General features: G+C 37.2%; 1 protein-coding gene across 1 annotated transcript; it reads right to left on the bottom strand.

Annotated features, from left to right (window-relative positions):
- Positions 1-633: 633 nt before the first annotated feature.
- LOC133657086 (voltage-dependent anion-selective channel protein 2) lies at positions 634-16,050 on the bottom strand. The gene is made up of 9 exons (XM_062058007.1): positions 15,884-16,050; positions 12,504-12,575; positions 12,354-12,403; positions 8,671-8,823; positions 8,527-8,579; positions 4,544-4,771; positions 4,320-4,470; positions 4,186-4,243; positions 634-1,393 (listed from the first exon to the last, which is right to left on the bottom strand). Exons 2-9 carry the CDS (start codon positions 12,568-12,570, stop codon positions 1,302-1,304), a joined length of 852 nt encoding a protein of 283 aa, XP_061913991.1. The 5' UTR covers positions 12,571-12,575; positions 15,884-16,050; the 3' UTR covers positions 634-1,301.
- Between the last annotated feature and the right edge of the window lie 1,652 nt (positions 16,051-17,702).

The following is a 17,702-nucleotide window of genomic DNA, read 5'->3' as shown; positions in this document are numbered from 1 at the left end:
GAGAAAAAGTGGAAAAGTGAAATAGAGGAATAGTGGAAGAGACAAAGAGTGGAACAGTGTAAAAGAAGAATGGATGAACAGAGCAACATGGGAACAGTGGAATAGAGGAAGTGTGGAACAGTCTAATAGAAGACAAGAGGATGAGAGGAATAGAAGAAAAGTGGACTAGACGCACGCAGGGCTCCCCAACCTTTTTAGCACCACGGACCGGTTTAATGTAGGCATTATTTCCAGGGACTGACTTTCCACTTGTGTCAGATAAATACAGCAAAAATAAGTGCATGAAAAATACAACTCACTATTTTGAGTCCATCCATTTTCTACCGCTTGTCCCTTTTGGGGTGGCGGGGGGTGCTGGAGTCTATCTCAGCTGCATTCGGGCGGAAGGGGGTACACCCTGGACAAGTCGCCACCTCATCGCAGGGCCTGTGGCAAATATATGTCAACATTTCTTTTTTTCAAAAATGTGGTGGTTGTGCGCTCTATAACCCGAAAAATAGGGTATTTGGGTTATAACCATGTATTAATTTGACATTTCAGGTTAATATCGTTTTATTATTAACTAACATTTGTGCTAAAGCGTGTGAATTACGAGAACCACAAATGCGGCAACATGACACCAGACAGCGGCCGTTCGGAGTTCAGAGACTTTATTGAAAAGTTACCGTCCACAAAAGGACCTCCATGTACAAGAAGGTGACAACAGTTAACTTTAAGATTTCATTAAGTTTGGCTTTGAAGAACTCCAAATGCGTTTGCTTGGTCGGCCTTGTTTCACTGGAAGTAAACCCAAAAACTGCTCGGTTTAAGGGCCTGCTGGCGGACAAGCCGCTCGTCCCTTATGTGTGTGCGTGAACCGGAAGGAGGCTTGCAGCTGTTTTTAGACAGCAAGAGAGAGAAAAAAGCCTAGTGTATTTTTTAAAACTGAGGAATATCAGATGGTGTTTTAAAAAAAAAAGGTGTATGACAACACACAAAAAGGAGTGTCTGGTATGAAGAACACACTAAAGCCTCACAGGCGTGGAGAGGGAAATGGACTGTAGTTTTTTATCATTATGGCAGTGCTGGACAGGAACCATATTACATGTATATATATATATAAATAATACGCCACCAGCTGACTCTTGCAACAAGAAAGCAACAAAGAGAAGCACCGATGTGACTTGGTGCTCAGAGTTTGTTGTTGTAGCCTTTGAACCGGATCTCTTCAAGGTGGCCCCCTGCTGGTTGGGAAGTACATTAAGGCCAAATTGTCTTCTGATATTCCGGAGTTCCTTAGTGTGGGAGGAAATAAACAAGCTTTAGGCTTCCAGTTCCAAGCCCAGACCCAGCTTGTGGCCTCCAGCATTGAAGTTCTTCCCGTCGACCAGGCCGGCCAGGGTGAGTTTCACACCTGTGCAGGCAGAGGAGACAACATTAGCCACGTGTACGTGGGCTAGGTTACAAAGTTACCGTGTACATGGACCCTGAAAAAATGATCTGATTACGACGTGCGTTTTCATGCATCACACCTTAAATGTAGGGGTGTAACGGTACGTGTATTTGTATTGAACCGTTTCGGTACGGGGGTTCCGGTTCGGTTCGGAGGTGTACCGAACGAGTTTCCACACGGACATATTAAGTAGCGTAACGCACGTTGTGTAAACAATGCACACCGAGGCACAACACACGGCATGCTAGCAGCTAACGGGCTACGATAGACTGACCATACGTCCTCTTTTCACCGCACATGTCCTCTTTTGCGGGGCTGTCAGGTCGGAGTTTCTTAAATGCCTCAAATGTCCGGCATTTTGAGTTAGGGTTGCGTGTATTTTCAATGTACGTTCAGGGTTAAGAAGGGGTTAAAAACAAAAATTGTGCGCGCAGCAGCATTTGTGAGGGAGGGGTGGAGACAGAGAGAGAGAGAGAGAGTTATGATAAACGCGCATGCATCGCCAGGCTCTGGTTTTTATCCATAGATTTTTATCAGATTTAATTTTTTATTATCTATAGCAGGGGTGTCAAAAGTGTGGCCCGGAGGCCATTTGCGGCCCACAGCTAATGTTTTAAAGGCTCACGGCACATTCTAAAAATACTATTAAAATAAACAAAAACATAACAAAAGTGAAATAAAAAAGCTTAAAGGTTAAATGTAATTTAGAAAAAGTTGCAATGTTGACTAATAAAACAAAGCTGGTTTTTTTTCTTTGAAATTGTCATTGCTCAAAACATAATATTGAATCAAAATCAATGTTATTATGAATTATTGACCTATCGAAAGGTTTCGATTTCTTCACATCAAATATTCCACAAAGAAAAATATTTTCGGTGAAAGATTTTGCAAATTTGGTAAATAAATAACCCAAAAATTTATATTTTGTTGTTTTCTTACTGTACCGAAAATGAACCGAACCGTGACCTCTAAACCGAGGTACGTACTGAACCGAAATTTTTGTGTACCGTTACACCCCTACTTAAATGTGAATATTTTACTTTGACATGCGCAGCACCATACCATAAACAGAAAGATATGTTATTGCTTGTGCTATGTCGCCATCTTTTGGACAAGTTTGCTCACTACAGGTGCTGAATAAGCAGTGACTTTCGCTGTTAACAAACATGGCTTACCGGATTTCTGCTTGTCCCACGCTGTCAGGGTAATATTTAGAGATGTCCGATAATATCGGACTGCCGATATTATCGGCCGATAAATGCTTTAAAATGCTAATCGGAAATTATCGGTATCGGTTTCAAAAAGCAAAATTTATGACTTTTCAAAACGCCGCTGTGTACACGGACGTAGGGAGAAGTACAGAGCGCCACAAGTGAATGCGAGCCATACTTGGTCCACAGCCATACAGGTCACAATGAGGGTGGCCGTATAAACAACTTTAACACTGTTACAAATATGCGCCACACTGTGAACCCACACCAAACAAGAATGACAAACACATTTCGGGAGAACATCCGCGCCGTAACACAACATAAACACAACAGAACAAATACCCAGAACCCATTGCAGCACTAACTCTTCCGGGACGCTACAATACACGTTATACGTTATATGTTGAACATTTATGCGGCAAAAGCGTTGCTACAAAAAGTAGCGGCACTGCTAATAAATGTAGCATCATTTGAAAAGTCACCCGCTAGAGAATAAGGAGTGCTTGAAACTCCGCATGTCAACATCTCCGTTCGGTGCCACACCAACAAAATGCCGAAGCAACTATTTCCAGATCAACACCGTATAAAAAAAACAACAACAACAGAAGGAGATAACGTCCGCAGGCACCTACCACATAGCGAAGGACATACACTATTTTATTTCCTATTATGCAGCTCGTTTTTATTTAACAGTTATTGAACTATCTTGTGTGACATCATGCTCAATAGTGCACTTTTTTTGTTTTAAACTATTGTAGTGGCGTTCTGTACAAAAAGTACACTTTAATTTAGTGTTGTTTTGATATGTCATCTTAGTGACATCATGCACAAAAGTGCACTAATAGCTTGTTTTGAAATGTCTCTGACAATCTTGCACTTTCTGTTTGGAAATGACATGAATGTTTGTGCCACTGCTTAATAACTGTTTAATAAATACACTTTTGGTCAAATGACTTAGTTGTGATCTCCTTCTCTGCATGAAAGTTTAAAATGAGCACATATTAATGCAGTATGAAGAAGAATGTTTTAATGTAGACACATAGAATCATCATACTGCTGTGATTATATGCATCAAGTGTTCATTCAAGGCTAAGGCAAAATATGGAGATATATATCGTGTATCGTGACATGGCCTAAAAATATCGAGATAGTAATAAAAGGCCATTTCGCCCAGCCCTAGGTGCAACATTGACGCGAGTTCCTAAAACATTTTATTTTTACCTGTTTTCTGCTCATTTATCAACTATTTATTTGGTAACCGTCTATTCTGGCGAAGAATTATGACGTTTATTGCTTTTTGATGACCTTTGATCAGACGAATGCGAGCGCAGCGTTCAGACTGCAGTCGCATCGCATACATAACCGATTTACATCCACATAGGACATAAATCTGGGTCAGTCGGATATGAATAATTCGGAATTGTACTATTCACATTGACATGAACAAATCCGATACAGGTCACATATGGGCAAAACGTAAATGGGAATTGACCTGCAGTGTGAACAAGGCCAAAGTGCAATAAACAGATTTTCATAACTCACCCGGTCTAAGAGTCTGGGTGTAGCCAATACCAACAAGGCTATTGTTGTTCACTTTAGCCTGCAAAAAAACAAGTATTTAAGTCATTTTACAGGCAAATATTTCTTATGCATCACCTTATTGATGCTTTACTTACGCTGACGGAGGCGTCCTTGTCCAGCTGGTATTTAGCAGCGATGCCAAAGCGGGTGCTGTTGCTGCCAGCAGTCCATGCCAGGTTGACTGCAGTCTCCAGCTTGTCGCTCACCTTCTGATAGATGGACCCTCCGAACTCTGCCCCATCATTGCTTTAAAGTGCATGAATAGCAGTGAGACCGTATCAAAGAATGTTGAAGTCAGTCAACTCTAAACTGTACTTACACGTTTGTGTGCAGCTGGAAGTCTCCAGTCTTGTAACCGATGGCAAAGTTGTTCTGGCTCATCTTCGATTTGGCGGTGTCGAAGGTCATCTGGTAACCGGCGAGCCAGCCCTCGTAGCCGACAACGGCCGCTCCATGGATGGTGGGGCCGGCGAAGTCAAAGTCGACATCGCAGCCCAGGTTGACGTACTCGCGCTTGTAGGCGGTCTTGACCTTGCCGCTTTTCTTGCTGTTTGAAGGCAGGTGATGGCCACACAGGTGATGCAATATTCACATTAGTATGAAACCACAATGAAAGACATATGCAAAACCAATGTTGGCGTTAACGCACTTTTTTTGTCTTTTTACGCATTGAAATGAGAAAGGACGCGCATTTCCGGAAGTCCAGATTTTTCTTTTGGCTCCCGTTCCTGCCTTCTGCGGGTCAAAACTCCAGTTTGCTTTTTTTTTTTTTAAATCGATTATCGTTTTTCGCCTGTGTTTTGTTTTAGACTTAGACTTCCTTTTATTGTCATTCAAATTTGAACTTTACAGAACAGATAAAAACGAAATTTCGTTGCACTAGCAATAAAAGAGCAATAAGGTGCAGATATAAATAAATATTACTGTACAGATAAATATATTGCACTTTTGCAAATGCATCCACGTTTATGGATGTATGTTATATTGTCTTTATATTCCAGCCAGGTAATTGAGGGGATTATTTTAATGCGTCTTACGGCCTGAGGGAAGAAGCTGTTACAGAACCTGGAGGTTCTGCTACGGAGGCTGCGGAACCTCTTTCTGGAGTCCAGCAGTGAAAATAGTCCTTGGTGGGAGTGGGAGGAGCCTCTGCAGATTTTCTGAGCCCTGGTCAGGCAGCGGCTTTTTGCGATCTCCTGGATAGGAGGAAGTCTGTTTATATTTGCCGGTGTTGTGCCAAAATGTGATTGCCTCCTTTGCGGAAGCGCGCACCTAACCTGCATTGCTTGGCTTTGTTCTGTCCACAAGCGGATTACTCGGTGCGAGACAAACACTTTATCGTCCTGGTTATTGTAACGCTACGTGTTTGACATTATTTAAGCCTTTATCGTGTCCGGAAAATGACAGTTTGCCTTTTCTGTGGTATTAATGAAATTTAAAAGGACTGTTAGTCCGATGTTGATGTGATAAAACCTCTTGTTTGGAAGATACATACAATTGTAACTGTTATTTCTTCGTGCACATACATTTTTATAAAGTGTTTGGATGTATTCATTTATGTAAAGTTTTCATTAAATGTAATATTGCCTGACATGTCAATGTTTTGATATTGACATATCTGATCTCTGCATATCTTACTAGAATACCCTTATGAGCATTACATATATCAGAATCAAGTACCTGCTGTACTGTTTACTTGTTGAAATACCCTTTACAAAGCTAAAATCTACCCAAACGACCACTTTGCTGCTGCCAATAATTGATTTCAAGTAATATTTTGATACCGACACATCTCATCTCTGCATATTTTTCTAGAATACCCTTTACCGTTTATGGCAACATTTTTCCAAAACACAATATAGAATGTGAGATACAACAGGATAATGCATACATTTATCATTTGTGGGACCCCATTTAGAAAATTCCTAGCGCCAACACTGAAAACATCACAAGTCAGCCTTAACATCGTATAAGTCGATGTTAGCATGACTCGATGACCCCATAATGAGACTTCAACATCCTTTGGACTCAAACACCTCACATGTTGTGGTAAAACAATGTTTTTAAAAAAGTGGAAACTTGTGGGACAATGCAGTAATAACGGTCATCCTGGATAGCACCTTATCATTCAAGTCCCATATCAATAACGTCACTCGGTCAGCATACTTCCATCTACGCAATATCTCTCGCCTACGCCCATCTCTCTCCCTCAGCAGCGCTGAAATTCTGGTTGACACCCTGGTCACATCTCGTTTGGACTACTGGAATTCTCTACTCTTTGGTTTACCTGACAAGTCCATCCATGAACTACAACTGGTTCAAAACTCAGCTGCTTGTGTCATTACTACCGTATTTTTTGGAGTATAAGTCGCACCGGCCGAAAATGCATAATAAAGAAGGAAAAAAACATAAGTCGCACTGGAGTATAAGTCGCATTTTTGGGGGAAATGTATTTGATAAAACCCAACACCAAGAATAGACATTTGAAAGGCAATTTAAAATAAATAAAGAATAGTGAACAACAGGCTGAATAAGTGTACGTTATATGAGGCATAAATAACCAACTGAGAAGGTGCCTGGTATGTTAACCTTAACATATTATGGTAAGAGTCATTCAAATAACTAACATATAGAACATGCTATACGTTTACCAAACAATCTGTCACTCCCGATCGCTAAATCCCATGAAATCTTATACGTCTAGTCTCTTACGTGAATGAGCTAAATAATATTATTTGATATTTTACAGTAATTTGTTAATAATTTCACACATAAGTCGCTCCTGAGTATAAGTCGCACCCTCGGCCAAACTATGAAAAAAACTGCGACTTTTAGTCCGAAAAATACGGTAAAACCTCCTCCATTAGTCACATAACACCTGTCCTGAAGCTACTCTATTGGCTCCCATTAAATATCGCATCCACTACAAGATCCTTCTCCTCACATTTAAGGTCCTCAACAATCTTGCCCCTCCATATCTCACCAGTGTTTCCCACACATTCATTTATTTGTGGCGGCCCGCCACGAAAGAATTACGTCCGCCACAAATTTTAAAAAAATTTAAAAATTAAAAAAAAAAATGTTTTTTTTTGTCCTGTCCAGCTTCTCAGGCAAATCATATAGTTGATGTAGATGCCCATATAGGCTGTTCAGATTTACTTTACAAAAGAGAAGTGTAGGATACTTCTCTTGTTGCCTTATTTGTATTTGACCACTACTGTTTTCTGTTTATTTGTTACTGACTGTGGCAGGACACCTCTGCCTCTGTTTCACTTTATGTTGCTGGTAAATAATATGGTTGTAGTAGTAGGCTAAAGTTAAATTATTTAGTATGCACTAATTAAAGGGGCAGAGCTTTAAGAGACATTTTAGCTTTTATATTTTATAAGATATATTTTTTGTAAGAACCACAATTAATAAATATATTTCAGTGAATAACTTATTGTTCAAATCTGTATATAAATATGTACATAAAGTGTTGTAATTATATTGTAAAATGGATGGATGGTCGTTTAAAACAAAACTGTTATTAATTAGTAAGTATACATTTTTTGAGCCTTTTTAGAGAACATCATATCATTGTAGTAAATTAAGCAAATTAATCGATGAGGTCATGGTGACCACGCCCATAGCCACGCCCCCACCGCCACAGGTATCTTGGCAGTTTATGGGAAACACTGCTCACCGATCTTCTTCATATCAACACAACCTCCCGTTCTCTCGGGTCTTCCTCCTCCATCCAGCTCATCCTCCCACCTACACTCTCGGTTACCATGGGGTCAAGAGCATTTAGTCACTCAGCCCCCTACCTCTGGAACTCTCTGCCCCTGGACATTCGACACTCCTTTTTCATTGCCACCTTCAAATCTCGCCTGAAAACATATCTTTTTAAACTAGCTCACTCATGTTAATCAGTTGCCTCCATGTCACTTCTCATTTGCACTGTTCTTATTGTGTATATATATATTTGTTTTTTAATGGTTTGTCACATGACTGATTGATATTTTATCTGTTGTAAGGTGACCTTGAGTATTAGTATTATTAGTAATGTGGTTTCCACCGAGTGACAGACGAGTTCTACATTTGGAATGTGGGGGCGTCGGATAGCCAACAGCACGTTGTGACATGGGCAGTGTGCAGATCAGGTTGCCAGAATTATGTATACTAACTATAAATACTATATTTAAGTACTATAAACCATGAGAATAATATATTCTAACTATGAAGACTATATTTAAGTACTATAAAACATGAGATTAACTCTGGTTTTAACACAGGAAAACAAAGACGTATTTATCGTACCCTGTGTTGGGTGAGAAGGTTGTGTCAAAAGTCAACTTCAGTCCTTTGGCGATCTGTGAGAAACAAGCACAATCATGAAGACTGGCGGAAATAATAATGAGGTAATTTTGGTGTTCTTGACAATAAGGTTCCTTGAATCATTACCTGATCTTCAATGGTGATTTCTGTTCCCAGGGTGTTGTCGGTGTTCCACTTCTCGGTGAAGGTCAGGCCATACTCTGCCCTCTTGTATTTGGTTTCCAAGCTGCCTGCGACTTTGCTGGTGTCGGTGTTAGAGGAACCGGATGTTTTGAATTCCTGCGAGGCAAACGTCAAATTAAATTACAACAAAAGAAACAACGTTACACAACACAAGACTTACAGTCCTGCTTGTTCTTCAGTAAAAGTAACTATTGAGGCAATGTCTGTCATCCACATTTTTAGATTACATCAACAATATGTAGAGTTGCTTTATCATCGATGACCACAATGTGCCACCCTAACTTCAATCTATGAGAAAAACTAACAAAACATTATTTAGTATGGCTGGTGCACAATTTATCTACCTGGCAACAAAATACACTGAAACCTAGGGCTGAGCGACAAAACGATATCTATTATGTATAACGATAGACACGTTATCAATATCAATCAAAAATGCGTTTGCCACTCGCTCTCTGGTGACCGAGCAACGCAAGAAGTAATCACTTAACAATGGGAGTGACGCGCTAACAGCCAATCAAGTAACAGTATCAACTATGACGTTTTGTTGCGCCATCTTGTTTCGCAGTTGATTCTTAGCATTACGGCAAGAAAAGAAACTAAAAATGAGTGCTGCAGAGAGCGAAGACATTGTCGACAATAAAACAGGAAAAGTCACCTCGACAGTATGGCAGTTTTTTGAATTTTTTTCAAACGGACTAGAGGGTTGGGTGGGGCGTGGTCAATATGACGACATATGACATGATCATTTTGATTAGCATATATGTTATTTAAAAAGGCTAAACAAATGTTTTATATATATTTAAAAACAAATAAGTGTTTTGGTTTATTAATGCCATAGATAATGTTAAAAAAAAATTCTTACAAGGAATTTGACTTGTTAGACTGTGCTCTCTTTGATCAATGCAGTTTCAAGGGTTGCCTTCCCTGAATGTTGCAATTTAGTTTGCCAAATATGTTAAACAGTCCTTTGAATTAAAATTGAAAAAAAAACCTTTAGTTTTGTTGATATTCTTCGAAATGAAGTCACTGCAAAACTAATCACACTTAAGAAAGTACATTATATAAACACGACCTGGACATAATCTGGACTGTACATAAATGCTTATTTTGAAAATGTAATTTTGTTTATAGATTATATCCAATTTGTTGTTGTGTTCCCTAATTTTCAGTGTACATAAATGAAGGTGTGTGTTGCTGACATAATCTGGACTGGACCTGGTTTTAAGAACCCTTTAAACAATTTAATTTCATTGACAACCTGGTCTGGTGAAGATAAGGTCCCTTTTTAAAAACTAAAATAAAATAAGATGAATAAATAAAAAAACATTTTCTTGAATAAAAAAGTAAAACAATATAAAAACAATTACATAAAAAATAGTAATTAATGAAAATGTTAGTGGACCAGCAGCACACACAGTCATGTGTGCTTCACGGACTGTATCCCTTGCAGACTGTATTGTTCTTTATTGTAGGAACCAGAATATTAAAAACAGAAAGAAACAACCCTTTTGTGCGAATGAGTGTAAATGGGGGAGGGAGTTTTTTTGGGGGTTGGTGCACTAATTGTAAGTGTATCTTGTGTTTTTTATGTTGATTTAATAAAAAATACAAAATAAAAATAAAAAAACACATGAAGTGCACATACATGAAGGAATCACGTTAGACTAATATAATTTGGAATAAACTGAAAAAAGCAATACAATTATGCAGGAATGAAGGTCGCGCTAGCTTTATGCTAACATACAATGGACTAGCTTATAGACAAGCTAACTCAAATTAGCATGGCCAATCGCAGGCACATGTACTGTGTACAAACAATCCTTCACACCAACATTCATATCTATCTATGAAAATTTGGCAGTCTCCAATGAAGCGCAAATAAATATTTTGGAATGTGGGAGGAAACGTGAGTGCACAAAGAAAACCCACAGACGCAAGGGGACAAACGCACACTCCACATAGCGATGTCCAAACGGAGGTTTTAAACGCATGCGGCGTAAAGTTAGACGTTATTGTCAGTAGCAACGTCAAAAGATTTAGGGTAGTTTACACTGGCTTGAACAAGAAATGCATTAATTAGCTTAAAATACCTCTCTCTTCAACTTTCTCTCCTTAATGTTGCTGGGTGTCAACTTGTTTAGGTCACGACCAGCTTCAGACAGGCGATTTAAATGCACTTTTTTATGATATTTGAGCTGTTTTTCAAACGTAATAGAGCCAATAGTACATAAATAGACTACATACAGTATATCCATTCATACAATATATAATTTAGATTAGTTTTCATGTAAAAAAAAAAAAAAAAAATTAAAAGAAAAAACATATTTTTAAGGTGAGGCGGCGTTAATCTTGCCGTGGCGTTGCACCCTAGGACTGTTTACATGTAGGGGAAACCCTGGACCGAAGTCAGACCAATGTGGCCTGTGAATTAGGCAAGGCGCTTGTCCCCACCAAGACCAGTAACACCACACCACCTTAGCTGTGCTCACCCTTTAGAGCACAGCTCTAACTTCCTGGCACCAAACCTGCAGAAAACAGTTCTTCTCATGTTTCTCTGTTAACATTTTTCACACTTTGCACTATTTTGTTACACTTCATTTTAATTAGATTTTAGTATTTAGTTTACATTGATTGTTTTCAATGGTTGTGTTGACATTTCCTTTCCTTTCTGCCTTTATAGCTGAGGGGATCATAATCGAAGGAGGGTTACATTTTAAAATAAAAATGTTTGGATAAAATATATTTTTTCCTGGTCATTATTTTTAATCGGTCGTAAAAAATATCAATATTATCATATCGACCGATATAAACATTTATATTGTAATACAGTTTCCAGCCATTCAGCCCTGCCTTACTGGAACTCGTTTAAGTTGACATCCCTTAGATTGGCTGATTCACATCAACATAAGCGGTAATCGATAAACAAGTAACGATGTTTGCTAGAGACATAAGAAGCAATAATAAACGGTCAATAATAAAGGATTTTATTTTACCTACAGCAGTTTGACAATTTCCCCCAATTTATGCTAAATTAAAATTGGTGAATGTTATTAGTTGCTGAAAAGGGAGTTAAAAGAACAGCTCAGAAGTTTACCATGAAAAAATCCAAAGGACCTTTGGTCCCATTTTGAAGTTGGAATGTTAATGGTAGTTTATTTCCTGTTGCTTAACTCGACCTTCTTGTGTTTTTATTTATTTGGACATAACCACTATTCTGCTTTTGCAAAAATATGCAAGCTATCATAAAATTACAGCACATTTTGACACAAACCGTGATTTCTTGTAGGGTTTTTTTCTATCACAAATGTTATGTCCCTGCACTTTTTATCCGTAATAACAACACTGTGGACCAGGACTTGAGTTAGTTGGCAAATGGATTTTGCTGTACTTTCACAACTTATTGATTGTGCAAAGTAAATACAGAAAAAAGTCACCCATGCAATGCAACATTTTGACAGATTCCTTTATAGTTGGATTAGCAGATTGTGAAGATTACTCGTATAATGCACCATGGATGACATAATCACCAACAAGTATGAAAACTAATTGAAATGCAACTTCCACGGTTTAAATATTTGATCCCCAAGAGCGTGAGCTCATTTTCTGCACTTAAATGACCTTACCACGCCACTGGCTGACTTGGTCTTGACGTCAAGCTTCACCAGGCCAAATCCTAAACAAAGAGTTGTTTTGATCATCAATTTTGTCACAGCAGAACTGGGTAGTAAAAACACTTAAAGTATATAGGTGTGACAGTGTGGAAACGCTCATACCATAGCCTTTGTTGAAGATGTCCTTTGCAGACTTGCCCAGATCAGCGTATGAAGGAGGCACGGCCATTGTTTCTGCACACACAGGAAAAATATATATAATAAATACATATTTTGAGCAAACAACCTCAAAGTGCTACAGTGCATTTAAAAAAAACAAAAAAAAAAAACAAAAAAAAAACAACGCTAAAACCATGTAGTATTTCAATGATTGAAATCTGCGCTTACGGATGATATACCAGTTACTATGGTAAACTAATTAGTTACTATGGTCATCTAATTAGTTACTATGGTCATCTAAATCACTGCAGCTCAGACGAGGCACCAAGCAGTGTGGGTGGGAAGCGTTTCCACAGACGCGGAAGGAGATTTTCACAACAAAGTTTTAAAGCTTAGTGATGTATAGAATAGAATAGAAAGTACTTTATTGATCCCTGGGGGAAATTCAGCAAATATATTGTAGGTGGGGTTTTTTTGTACCCTTTGTGTTCATATTAAACTGTTGCATTTTTGTTGCGTTTCACTTGATTGTCAAATATGTCGATTCGAAGGTGGTGTGACGTTCATATTTTGTCAATATTCAGTGTTTTATCGTTCATAGAAAAATGTGAAATTCCATTATGTTTTTTTAAGGTTGGTCTGTCATAACGTTTTTAGCATTCAATCAGACTCTATTGTGAGGTTTTGTATTAGTGTTCCTAAAAATAGATATACCGGCCCCCAGACACATTTTTCTCTAAAAACCTACTCAGTGGCCTAGTGGTTAGAGCAGTGGTTCTTAACCTGGGTTCGATCGAACCCTAGGGGTTCGGTGAGTCAGCCTCAGGGGTTCGGCGGAGCCTCCGCCATGGAGGTAAAGACACATCCGACTTATCGTGTAAATAAAAACTTCTCCCTATCAACGTATTATGGATACCACCAAACAATGTTCCCTCTTATTTTCCATCTGATTTGCAGGTTGTTTGATTGATCGATTGAAACTTTTACTAGCAGATTGCAGAGGAAGAGAATACATTATATGAAACAGTACAGTTTACGCAGTACAGTACATATTCCGTACAATTGACCACTAAATGGTAACACCCGAATACGTTTTTCAACTTGTTTAAGTCAGGGTCCACGTTAATCAATTCATGGTAATGTGTGTAAGGTGTGTAATTTGTTGTGAGTTCATGCACGGTGTTGGTTTTGTTCTTTGAACAAGGTGATGTTCATGTACGGTTAATTTTGGTGTGAAAATATATCTTGGTTGAAATTGAGATTTTCACAAAAATTAGTCCATAAAGCCACAATCTAGCGATCCCAATCATCGAAATAGCAAGAAAACATCTTAAATCACCTTTATTTGAAGGTCTTGTACGAGGTATGTCTTCAGAAATTAGTCCTTTGTGTTAAAATTCCTTGAGAAAATCCAGTGTTTTCAACGCTCACTCACATAAGGGGGGAATCCCCCTAGCCATATTTGGTATCATTGTGACGCCAAGTTTACCTACTTTCTAAAAATGAGCATGGAATTCCCGATGACGCCATTCTGAACCAATACAATTCGAGTTTTTAAACCTGTCCCGACGTAAACAAATCCGGCTTGTTGCTAAGGGTCGCTGTGAGGCGTACCCTCATTGGTTGAATCACCCCGCGCGGTGCATTGTGGTATCATGGCTGCGCCCTGATGAAAAACAACAGTAATTCGAGCGGAATATTATGTGAAAAAAGGTGATTTTCGAACATTTAATTAGTATTTTTGTGTATAAGTTAGACTGTTTTACATTCCGTAATGGATTTAGAAGGTGGAGAGGGTACACAGGCGGTTGCAAGTGCGCTAAATTCACTGCAGTCGGCGAATCTTCTTAGTGCTGCTGGTCAGGAATATTACGGACAGCTGACCAGCTGACAAACTGACCAGTGAACAAAAAAACTGACATAACAGTGTTGAAATTTTTGTACATAACCGTTTTCAATAGAGTTGAATATATATTTTTCCTGTAGACATGGGATTTGACTTTAATTGTACCAATTTTGGTGTTGCTACAAGGACTTTTAAGGTATGGTTGCTATGGAGTTTTGTTCTGGAACAGTAAACTTTAAGCTGTTTTTTCTCAAAACGGACCCTCAAACTTGGCCGACTTCAATCGGATGTAACTCGGTCATTTTCTGTCCGATTCCAACAAACCATATATCATTTTGAAGGTCTTTAAATGGAGAATGCGTAAATAACAATAACTACGTTTTTAAAATTTTCTCATTGTGACTCATTTTGCCAGCACAGGTCACATATGAAACTGGTGGGGTTCGGTACCTCCAACAAGGCTTAGAACCACTGGGTTAGAGTGTCCGCCCTGAGATCGGTAGGTTGTGAGTTCAAACCCCGGCCGAGTCATACCAAAGACTATAAAAATGGGACCCATTACCTCCCTGCTTGGCACTCAGCATCAAGGGTTGGAATTGGGGGTTAAATCACCGCTGCTGCCCACTGCTCCCCTCACCTCCCAGGGGGTGAACAAGGTGATGGGTAAAATACAGAGGAAAAATTTCACCACAATCATTGGTACTTTAACTTAAAATGTGGGCCCGAGTCAAAATAATTGCCCAGGCCTGATCTATATAGATTCCCAAATATTTTGTTGAATACACCCTTACTATCTCCATATCGTCAATTCTTATATGACACTATGTTATTTTAACCTATTTCTAAAAAGTATATATTTTGTTTTATTTATTTTTTAAGCATCCACAGTCTGTGGTACCCTCAGGTGGTCAGGGAGAGCGTTCCACAGACTGGGAGCGGCGGAGCAGAAAGCCCGGTCTCAAATGCAATGAGAATACTGACGTCCATGCACATGTGCAAATACATCAACCTTTAAAAGATATTCACCATCACACTTGCAATGTCTACATTGCAATTATTCTCCTTAAACGGACGTCTCCGGTGTGGCAAGGTTAATGTGCAACAGAAGGGTGTCATTTTGCAGGCCCGGTCCAATCCGAGCTTACTTCTTATCGTTAGCGGGTTTACAAAAGTAAGGCGGGTTGGAGGCACATGTTGGCGCTAATTAGCACATGTTGGCGCTAATTAGCGGCACGTCAAAGTGATGTGCGGTGTCACTCCGCACAAACAGGCCCCAAGGACAGTTATCTGACCGGTTAGCTCTTACCTGAAAACATTACGTAAGTCTTTAAAAAACTACACATAAATTAAAAAATGCGCTGGGCGTATTTAAAGAGTTTAATAAAGCAGAATAATGTTATCATAAATGAGTCAGGCGCACAACGAGCGCCAGTTAGCTTAGCTAAACTAGCAAGAGTTACCGGCGGGTTGCTAGCGCGTCTTCTCGTGTTTTCACGACTCAAGCAACATTAATGTGTCAATTAGAGGTGTCTCTTACCGGTGGTTGGTGTGTCTTAGAGTTGGACTAAAGTGCCTTTAGGGAGAGATGTTCCTCGGACCGCACTGGGCGAGGCAACTTGACGGGTTGGAGGACGAAGCTGAAGGAGACTGCGCTCAACACAACCTGACCTATCGCAATCTTGCCCGAGGACCCGGGCTGTCCACGGATTTGCCTGAGTAGAAAAAAATAAAAATAAAAATGGCACTACTTTTCTCAACGGTATATTTTACATTTAAATATATAAATATATTGTTAATTTTATCACACACAATTTATTTTGAAGATACAGTACATTTTGTGGTTGATTGTTTAACATTAAAATTGTCGCTAAGACTTAAATAATAAAAGTGCTCACTTAAACTTCCCGACATGCATTCTTATTCGCATATTATTATATAAGAAAAATAATAACGTAAAATAACAAGAACGGTAAATGATTGGTTGGCACGCTTTGCGTCATCAAGTCCAAGCACCGGCAAAAAAACACACCACAAACTTCTACATTAAAACACTCTCTACCTCTAACAACCAAAAGCTGTGAAAACGATGATGCAGTGTTCCAAATTTGAGTTATTTACTGAAATTGAGTGTGCCTATGGCTTTTCACTTTGTTATATATATATATATATATATATATATATATATATATATATATATATATATATATATATATATATATATATATATATATATATATATATATATATATATATATATATATATATATATATATATATATATATATACATATATATATATATATATACATATACATATATATATATATATATACATATATATATATATATATATACATATACATATATATATATATATATATATATATATATATATATATATATATATATATATATATATATATATATATATATATATACATATATATATATATACATATATATATATATATATATATATATATATATATATATATATATATATATATATATACATATATATATATATATATATATATATATATATATATATATATATATATATATATATATATATATATATATATATATATATATATATATATATATGTATGTGTGGGAAAAATTTCATCTCTACAGGCTTTTCACTTTGTTATATATATATATATATATATATATATATATATATATATATATATATATATATATATATATATATATATATATATATATATATATATATATATATATATATATATATATATATATGTGTGGGAAAAATTTCATCTCTACAGGCCTGTTTCATGAGGGGTTTTCCTCAACCCTCAGGAGATTTTTCTCCTGAGGGTTGAGGAAAACCCTCACTAGAGATGAAATAGTCTTGTGATTTTTTTCCCACACATACTTATTACGCTCTACCACGGTATCGAGCACTATTTTTTGGATAATCTAATTAAGACACATATATATATATATATATATATATATATATATATATATATATATATATATATATATATATATATATATATATACATATATATATATATATATATATATATATATATATATATATATATATATATATATATATATATATATATATATATATATATATATATATATATATATATATATATATATATATATATATATATATAAATGATAAATGGGTTGTACTTGTATAACACTTTTCTACCTTCAAGGTACTCAAAGCGCTTTGACAGTATTTCCACATTCACACATTATTACTCCCTATATGTCGTATATATATATATATATATATATATATATATATATATATATATATATATATATATATATATATATATATATATATATACATATATATATATATA

The sequence above is a fragment of the Entelurus aequoreus genome, linkage group LG09 (assembly GCF_033978785.1).
Source record: "Entelurus aequoreus isolate RoL-2023_Sb linkage group LG09, RoL_Eaeq_v1.1, whole genome shotgun sequence".
Taxonomy (NCBI): domain Eukaryota; kingdom Metazoa; phylum Chordata; class Actinopteri; order Syngnathiformes; family Syngnathidae; genus Entelurus; species Entelurus aequoreus.
Note: the sequence above shows the minus strand (reverse complement) of the source record. Positions and strands in the feature narration are given on the sequence as shown.

Excerpts from the sequence above, each read along its gene's own strand:
- LOC133657086 (XM_062058007.1), bottom strand. The coding sequence starts at position 12,570 with ATGGCCGTGCCTCCTTCATACGCTGATCTGGGCAAGTCTGCAAAGGAC. Across the intron at positions 8,580-8,670 it reads AAATCACCATTGAAGATCAG|ATCGCCAAAGGACTGAAGTT; the intron begins GTAATGATTCAA and ends TGTTTCTCACAG. Across the intron at positions 1,394-4,185 it reads CACCCAGACTCTTAGACCGG|GTGTGAAACTCACCCTGGCC; the intron begins GTGAGTTATGAA and ends CTGCCTGCACAG.